This window comes from Gracilinanus agilis, chromosome X (genome assembly GCF_016433145.1).
Source record: "Gracilinanus agilis isolate LMUSP501 chromosome X, AgileGrace, whole genome shotgun sequence".
In the NCBI taxonomy this organism is placed as follows: domain Eukaryota; kingdom Metazoa; phylum Chordata; class Mammalia; order Didelphimorphia; family Didelphidae; genus Gracilinanus; species Gracilinanus agilis.
The window spans coordinates 1,957,715-1,966,727 of record NC_058136.1 but is presented as its reverse complement, the minus strand read 5'-3'; the positions used below and the strand labels follow the sequence as shown (position 1 = coordinate 1,966,727).

The window sequence follows — 9,013 nt, the reverse complement described above, 5'->3', positions numbered from 1 at the left end:
TATCACCTTTCTCTAAAAGAAACTCAGGGTACGAGCAATGATTCAAAAATCATAATATCTACCTCGATGCCAACCATATGCATCTCATTAACATTTTTAAATTCTAATTTTAAATTAAATTCTAATTTTAAATTTCTAGATTATTTCTAAATAAAATTCTAATTTTAAATTAAAATGATGGAGAGTCCACAGAACAGACAGTAAAATACAGGAACATGTATTGTTTGGTACATGGAGAAGATTCTCCTAATCTCAGTTGAAGTCCTAAGTAATGAAAGTCATGATTTTAATGATCCTCTCCTCAAGGGAATTTTCTCTCAGGCTTCTGGATAAATTCCTTGATGTGAATCAACTAATAATGTCCAACCCAGACCTGCTCTGAGGCTGAAGGGATTATACTGGCTGGGATGGCCCCTGAGTCTTAGTTATGCTTGCTCTGAGAGGTTTTTAAGTGATTCGGGATGATCTACCCAACCAATGACTAAAAGAACCCTCAATTCCTTCCCTGTATCACTGGTATCTTCTGTAGGATAAGAAATAGGCCAGCTAGCTAGCCTACAGTTAGACTGCCCATCTATATGAAGTGGCCGTGGGAGACAGGATGAGAAGGATCTCGGAGGACATCAGAGTCAAGCTTATGTTTTTTGGTGCCATTGGTGATGTCTTAAAGCACTTGACTGGGCTATAGGCCAAGAGTTTGACTAGCATATATGTAAATAAATATCTTTTCTCTCTTTGCTCTTCAGTGGATTAGACCTTAGGTAAGTCCATTTTCCTCTCTGAGCTTAAGATCCCTTACAACTTTGAGATCCTCTATTCTATGGTCAAAGTTTCTGGGTTCTGACATTCCATCTTCCACAATACAAGGTCCTTTACAGTTCCAAAATTCTGTCTGTATTCCAAAATCCCTCCCAGTTCTGGCATTTTATAGTCTTAAAGAGTTCTCCCAGTTTTCACATTCTCTGTTCTAAGGACCCTCCCAGCTCTGACATTCCATATTCTATATTCTGAGGTCCTTTCCAGACCTAAAAGGCCAATTCAGAGGGTTAGTCAGAGATGAATACAGTTTGAAATAGAAGAAAAAGCATGCTCAATTAAAGAAAATATATGGTTCCTTTTGCTTCTCTCCCCGCCTTCTTCTCACAAACCATCAATCTGCTTGAATTGGGCTTCATCTCAAACCTCTGTCTTCACTCTGGCAATTCCCATGGCAGAAGTTATGGAAATAGCCGCGGAAAGGCCTCCTTGCTGCAAGGCAGCCACCTGGGTTATAGACCTCTTCAAGGAAGGCAGCAATGCCCCGGAGACCTCTGCCTCAGCACTCAGAGAGTTAGGCACAGGAAAAGCTGCCCTCAGCCCAACTCCCCGGGACTTTCCTAAGCACTTGTGAAACACTCCTCCAGAGACAAGGACCTTGGAATATCAGCTCTGCTTCCCACTGACTCACTGAGCCTGTGACTTCTCTGAAAAGTCAAGGGCTTGATTCCCCTTCCTACACGGATGCTCTGATCATGTAGGTGCACATGGAGCCAGCTCCTTGCAGACACAAAGGTGCCAATGAGCAGAGCCAGGCTCGAGGGCCAATCAATTCAAGAGCTCCTGGAGAGAACAAGCTTCCTGCCAGTTGCCAGAGGGAAAGACTGAGCCTGAGTCAGTGACGAGAATGATGTTTTCCAGGCCTCTTCATGGATTCTATCCCGAAACTGCTTATTCTTTCCATTTCTCCCCTGTGTACCTAATTACCTTACACCTTCATTTATAGGCAACAGGGGGAAAGAGCTTGTCAACACTTTAAAGAGTCAGCATCATCCTCAGAAACTCATTGTTCCAGCTAGAAAGAACCTTAGGAGAGATTAGAAGGGTTCTAAGGGACCTGAAAAGATAGAATGGCAAAAGGCAAAGCTGGAAGGACCCCTCTTTAAAGGAATGTCGAGGCCAGAAAGGAGCTTAAAACAGAATGTTAAAGCTGTGATGGCCCCTAAGATAAAGTACCCAGGGGGTCGGAAACAAGAGAGACCTTAGAACTAGACCCTGCTAGCATGCAGGTTCCTTAGAAACAGAGACTGCTTTGTTCTTTGAAACCCCAGCATCCAGTACAATGCCTAGCCTGTGGGAGGCATTAAATATTTGTTAGATTAAATGCCCTCCAATGCCTTCATTTTTCAAGTTAGAAAACTGAGGCACAGAGAGGAGGACTAATTTTTCCAAAGTCCACAGCCAGAATCACCATGCAATAAAGATCTTTACAGGCTAGAACACTGAGTTTAATCTAATAAGACGAAGTTTAATTTAGATAAATTATAAAATATTATCCTTGGGCTAAAAAAATTAGCTTCACAAAGCATTACATGGTTAGATAGTTGTTCATTTGAAAAAGATCTGGCGCTCATAGCAGACCATGATCTCAATGTGTCAGTAATGTGGCATGGCAACCAGAAGCGCCAAGGTGATCTTGCACTGTATCAAGGGAATCAGACCTTCCTGGAAGAAGGAAGTAGCAATCCTTCTGCACCCTTCTTGGTCAGGCCTTATCTATGTTCAGTTCTGGGTGCCACAATTCAGAAAGGATATTGGTCGGCTGGATAATGTCCAGTGAAGGGTAACAGGGATGACGAAAGGCCTTGAGGCCATGTCCTATGAGAATTAGTTGAACAGACATGGGATATTTAATCTAGAAATGAGAATACCTGAGTGGGGAGGGAGTGTTTTAAAAGATTTCACATGGAAGACAGATTAGACTTGGGTTTTTTTGACCCCAAAAAGAATAAGTAGGACCAACAGATAGAAGTTAAATTGGGTTTTATGTCAGGAAAAATTTCCTAACAATTTGAAGTTGTCCAAAAATGAAAAGAAGTTGCCCGAGGAGGCAGATCAAACAAGCTATTTGCTTCAAAAAGAACATTTAGCACAGTGCCTGGCACATGGTAACCATTATATACATGGCTCTTCCTACCTTCCCCTAACCTCAGTACTTTGTCCTTCATTGGAGTTCTTTAGGCAGAAACTAGAGGATTATTTATTGGGTATGTCAATAATTAATGGAGACGTACATTAGATTAATATTATCAGATCAGTTAGTCTAACATACATTAGATTAAGTTGCCGTTGGGGTCCTGTCCAACTCTAGAAATTCTAAGTCTAGTTCTTCCTGCCCGGTCTCTCCTCTCTCCCTCCTGGGATATCCCCCAGTGATCCTCAAATAGAGAGTTTTCCTTCTTCATCTCTTCTTTTCCTGATTTGGATTTCAGTTTGGGAGTTTGATGAAATTGAACTGGACACTTTCAGCAAATCTTTATCCCTGGAGAGCGACTGGCCTGTCTTCGGGTCACTGCCTGCGGCGTAGCCCAAGTTTCCGTTGTCTTGTGATCATGGCTTGCTTCCTCTGGTTGACTGGAGTTTCTGGTCGCTGTTTGGGGACATCTGATCCTAAATGTATTTTCCCTTTTTCTCGGGAAGGTGGCTTCACTCCGGATCCTCAAACATGGCTGTTCTGGAGGTCCCTCTCTTCTCAGGTTTCCGAGCTGACCTTGAAAGCCTGGAGCAGGTAAGATGCTGAGTCAGTGTTCAAACACCTCCCGAGTCCTCTGGGTGGGTGCACAAAGGTAAAAGGTCCATGGCAAGGTTCCAGGACATTGGCAATTAAGGATTGGGGGGGGGGGGACCCTCAGTGGCCAGGAGCTATTTATTTTCAAGTGGGTTGATAGATATTTTAAATCTAGTTAGTACATTTCAATCACAGATCCTGGTCCAGGCTCATTACTGTGCACGGCTTACAGTAATTATACGATATACATTTGGAAACACTAAAGAACCGACGTGCTCTCACGGGAGCCATTTATGGCTTCTTAGGGGTCTGTACCATCTCCAACATCTGGATTGCATTTGAATGGAGGCTCGGTGTCTTGGAATTTTTGCCACCCCCTCCCTTTTTTTCCTTTCTGGGTGAATATCCCAGGCACTGCCCTGGCAGCCAGACATGTCCAAAGTGTATCGTCCTGCAGAATAATCCTGAGAAACTCCCAAGGGAAAGACATTGGAACAGTCAACCAATGTTTACTGAACACTTATTCTGTACGTGATGCTAGGTAGGATAAAGGGATGGAAACAAGTATTGTTAAGTGCCTACTATGTGCCAGGTACATTTGATCCTTACAATAACCCTGGTAGGTAGGTGCTGTTATTATTTTTACATTTTACAGTTGGGGAAAACTGAGGTGGGAGTTATTTACCAGGGTCACACAGCTACTAAGTATCTGGGGCCAAATCTGAATTAAGTCTTCCTGACTCCAGGCCCAGGACTCTATTCACCATGCCACCTAGCTGTCACAAAAGCATCCTAAAGGGATGTCCGTTAGGAAAGAATAGTTTTGTTGGGAGTACAAAATAAGTGAAAAGATTAAAATCTCAAGTACCAGAGGAGAAGAAGAGACAGGGCTGGGGAGATTCCTGGGGGCTGGAGGAGATGGGACTTGTGATTTTGTGAATTCCTGGTCAAGGCACAGCTGTCAAAGTTTCTGCCTCGTGTTCTTTCACCATCAGTAATGAACAAGCAGAAGTTTACCTCCCCCAGGAACCAGGAAGGGCCGTGGGGGTCACTGTCCTTGGGATTCAGGGGCCCCATCCCCCCAGGAAGAGGCCATTCCATGGCACGCACCTTATTCTCTGAACCTTGAAGGATATCTAAAATTCAAATACAGAGGAGATGAGTTAGAGAGATCATTTCAAAGAGGGAAATAGAGTGCACAGAGGCAGGAAGGAAGGAATTTTCAGGGGTCATTTAGGGAATAGTAAGTAGCTCTGGCTACAGAGTGGAGGATTTGGATAGGAGATAACTAGAAAGGTAAGTTGGGGAGATTTTGTAGGGCTTTGAATGCCATACTTAAATGATTTGGATTTGAGCTTGTAAGCAGTGGGTGTGAATGAAAAGATGAAGCCAGTGTAAACCCCTAACCCGGGTGGAGAGAGCAAAGAAAAAGCTATGTAGAGTGTGAGAAGGAATTTTATTGCTGACAGTGTAGAAGGTCAAGGAAAGCTTCCTTGAGAAGGCAGCGGTTGAGCTGGGCCTTAAAGATTGGGTAGGAACTTAACAGCAGGAAGGACATTACAGGCATAGGAAAGAACGTAAGCAAAGGAAGTGAGATGCCGTATTGCAGAGGCCACTTCGCCCAGCCTCCTGCGGGGATCTTCCTGACAAGTGATCACAGAGGAGCCTTTGCCTAAAGATCTTTGGGGATGGAGAGCTCACTCACCATCTTATCCCAAGGCAGCAGATTCCTCTGCTGCACAGTTTTCTCATCATTAAAGTTCTTTTGATAGAAAGCTAAAATTTGCCACTCTTTCATTTGCTCCTAGTTCTACCCTCAAGAGCAGGGGTCGGCAATGTATGGCTCTCGAGCCATATCTGGCTCTTTTGAGGGCCAGATGTGGTTCTTTCTGCAGGAGCCATAAAGTCCATTTTTTTTCAGGCACTGTTACAAGAGCCACACTGTGAGCACGGTACGGCTCTCACGAAATTACATTTTAAAAAATGTGGCATTTATGGCTCTCACGGCCAAAAAGGTTGCCGACCCCTGCTCAAGAGCAAGCACAAGTCTAGTCCCTCTTCTATATGATAGCAAAGAGAGCTAACCTGTTTCTCCTGAAGGTTGTTCTTCACGAGGCCCTTATCCTTTCCTGATGTGACTGCTAGGCTTCTCACCATACTAGTTCCCACCTTCTGCATTCACTGTATCTTCTTCAAGCATTTAAAAGGTAGAGCTCCCAAGAGTGCCATAAGCTTTAGATCCTCCTTGTACTCCCAAGATTGGAACTTCCTTCTACCAGAGGGTAGGAGTTTTACCGCTCAAGATCTAAAAGCATGAGAGCTCTTCTAGCACAAAGAATACATATCCTGATGTAATTCGAGTCCCTGGACATTGCAAGTACAGGTGCTAGACTTACAGCCACCTCCAAGCTAATATCCTAGCAAAGAGTCCCCCTTCTCTGGAGCTCCCTCTGCTTCTAGCCTGGTTTATTGTTAGATTTGGCCATTGACCAAATGGTGTTTCCCTTTGTGCCAGGGGGCTCCACTAGTCCTGCATGTTAGTTCACTTGGTCTCAGCTTCTACTTCTCCCTCATTTCCTTTCTTCTGGGCATTCTCTGTCTCCATCTTCTCACTGCTTCCTTCTCCTTCTCTTCCTTCTCCCTTCCCTCTCTTTCTCTTCTGTCTCTCTCCCCTTCTCCCTCCATCTCTCTCTTACTCTATCTCCCAGTTCCCCCTTTCTCTCTCACACACACACTCTTTTTTCTTCATCTCCTTCCCTCCCTTCACTCTTCTAATCTCTCTCTGCCACACAATCTCTTTCTCTCTCTTACACGTTTTTCTTTTTTCTTTCCTCTCTCTCTCCCTCACACACACCTTCCTCTTTTTTCTATATTTCCTTCCCTCCTTTCACATTTTAAATCTCTCTCTGTCACACTCTGTCTCTGTCTGTCTCTCTCATATACACATTTTTCTTTTTTCTCTCCTCTCTCACACATATCTTCCTCTTTTTTATATTTCCTTCCCTCTCTTCACTCTTCTAATCTCTGTCTTGCTCTTTCTCCTCCCTCTTTCCCTCCCTCCCCTCTCTGTCTGTCTGTCTGTCTCTCTTTCTCTCATATGCACACATTTTTCTTTTCTCTCCTCTCTCACACACACTTTCCTTTTTTTATTTCCTTCCTTCTCTTCACTCTTCTAATCTCTGTCTTGCTTTCTCCTCCCTCTCCTCTCTCTCTGTCTCTCTCTGTCTCTCTCTTTCTCTCTCCTTCTCTTTTCTCTCCCTCCCCCACTTTTTTCCATTGTTCTTTTTCACTGTCTTTCTTTTTGATTCTCTGTGTGTCTGCATCTTCTGTGTCTCTGTCATCAGGTAAAATGATTTGTGGGCAGGGGGCTTTCCCACCATCTGGAGAACCTTGGTGTTTTAATGATGAGCCTGCTGCCCCATGGCTCTCCACAAATCCTCCTGACATGACCATGTGCTAACAACATTGAGCTTCCCCAGGAAAATGTGACTTCAGCTGGCCAAAGTCCTTCCTGGAGGCTTCAGTCTTCAAGCTCATCGGAGAAGGAGTTTATGCTGAGGAATAATCTCTCCCTCCAGGGTCCTCCAATCCCAAGATTACCCCAGTCCCGCTGCTAACTCATTAATGTGATGAAAGAAGAACATGTGGCGGCAGGTGACTGGAAATTCAGACCTTAATGTGGGAAAGGCAGGCTTGGCTGCCTCATGGCTGCATTCATTCTGTACCATGGAAGTACCTGGTTCTCTCTCGGCTCCATGTGGGTCTGGTTCATTGCCCTGACATTTATAAGGAGATGGCTCTCTTCCTAGGAATTACAGGGCCTGTCTGAGACTCCTCTCACATCCTTTATAGGCCTCCTAGGTCAGCTAGGGACAGGAATTTTGCTGGCATTAGGCACAGTACATGGGAAGCAGCCATCAGGAGGCTGTGATCACCTTGTTTGAAACGGTAAAGTATAGTTGTTAGGTCACTTCTGTGAACGCTTTTGGGGGGACATAGGAGCCTATGCTCTGAAAGGGGAATCTTTTGGGGATCTTTCTGAATGGCCCCTCTTCTTTGGGTCAGGACTAAAGTACACTTACCCCTATTTCTTTCCAAAATCCTTTCCATTCTTTGAGGCCTAAATAAATAAAGCCTACCTCCTCCCTGAGGCCTGCCCTGGGTATTCTAGTGCATGGAGATCTAGTCTTCTTGTGGCTTCCACCAATCTATATCTGCCAGCATGCAGTGGATTGTGCCAACATGTCCACAGCGGAGCTGAGGACTGTTGCTATTTCTTGGTCTATTGAATTGATGAGTCCATCTTTTATAGCCCAACGCCACCTCCTCTAAAAAGCTTTCCTTGATGTTCCCAGGTGATAACACCCTTCTTCTTTGGGCCACTGTAGGAGTAAAAATGAATAAATATTCCTAGTGTTTTAAAATATATATACAATTTAATAATAAACAAAAAGAGGAGGAAAAGAAAAGGAAAAGGATTTTTGCAGTAAACTGAACAAAGCAAAGAGAGCCAAAAACTCACACCTGCAACACTTTACCAAAGCAAAGCACAAGCTCCCAAAAAAAGAGCCCTGCAGAGTGGGTCTCAGCCAAATTGATCTCCCAAGCCCCTGTATGTCAAGTGAGGATGTAACTTAAAAGGATGCTGGGAATGTAGCTCAGGTGTGGCAAATTTTCCACCTGCACACCACACACAGCATTTTGTTTTACAACTCTCAAATCCTTTCATTAGGTAGTGCGTGTGATAGTTATCTGGTTTGTGTCTTATCCCCTTCCTGGATAGTGAGTTCTAGGAGGTCAGGGCCTGTCTCATCAAACCTGGCTTCTGGAACCTTGTAATGTATTTCACTTGCTTGGTTCTGAGTGCCCTCACCTGGAAAATGAGGAAATTGGAACTAGATGGTCTCTATGGTCCTTCCAGCACTAGAGCCACAAGCTTATGCTCTACTGTGTGCTAATTTGGACACAGGAAGGCTTGATATGGAAGGAGCATAGTAGTGACAATAGAGTCTGGTGATTCCCAGAGAGCATTTCTATTTATGAGAAATGTGGGAGTGCTTGCAGGGGAGACATTCGTAAAGGATGGGCCGTACGGGGCAGGTGCTGTGCTCTGGACCTCTTTCATCAGAGTCCTCTTTGTGGTACTCAGAGGGTATATCTGTTACCCCTGAGGTTTTGGGCATGGCTTCTCTATAACTCCCCACAACCTGCATACTAGAAGAAGGAGGCAAGTGATCACCAGACCAACTTAGTCTGGCAGTACCCAACTGGATTGTCCTTCTGATTTCCTGTCCTTTGTAGGAGTAAAAATGAATAAATGCTCCTAGTGTTTTAAAATATATATATATATATAAATATATATATATATAATTTAATAATAAATAAAAAGAGGAAAAGAAAAGGAAAATGATTCTTACAGTAAAGTGAGCAAAGCAAAGAGAGCCAAAAAAAACTCACACCTGCAGCACT

At 44.0% G+C, this 9,013-nt stretch overlaps 1 protein-coding gene across 1 annotated transcript in view; it reads right to left on the bottom strand.

The window, feature by feature from the left end:
- Nucleotides 1-8,577: 8,577 nt before the first annotated feature.
- Nucleotides 8,578-9,013, bottom strand: part of LOC123253457 (protein PALS1-like) — a 24,322-nt gene continuing 23,886 nt past the window's right edge. Inside the window, exon 3 of the mRNA XM_044682648.1 lies at nucleotides 8,578-8,751. Coding sequence (XP_044538583.1) covers nucleotides 8,578-8,751 — 174 coding nt within the window. The remainder of the gene's footprint in view (nucleotides 8,752-9,013) is intronic.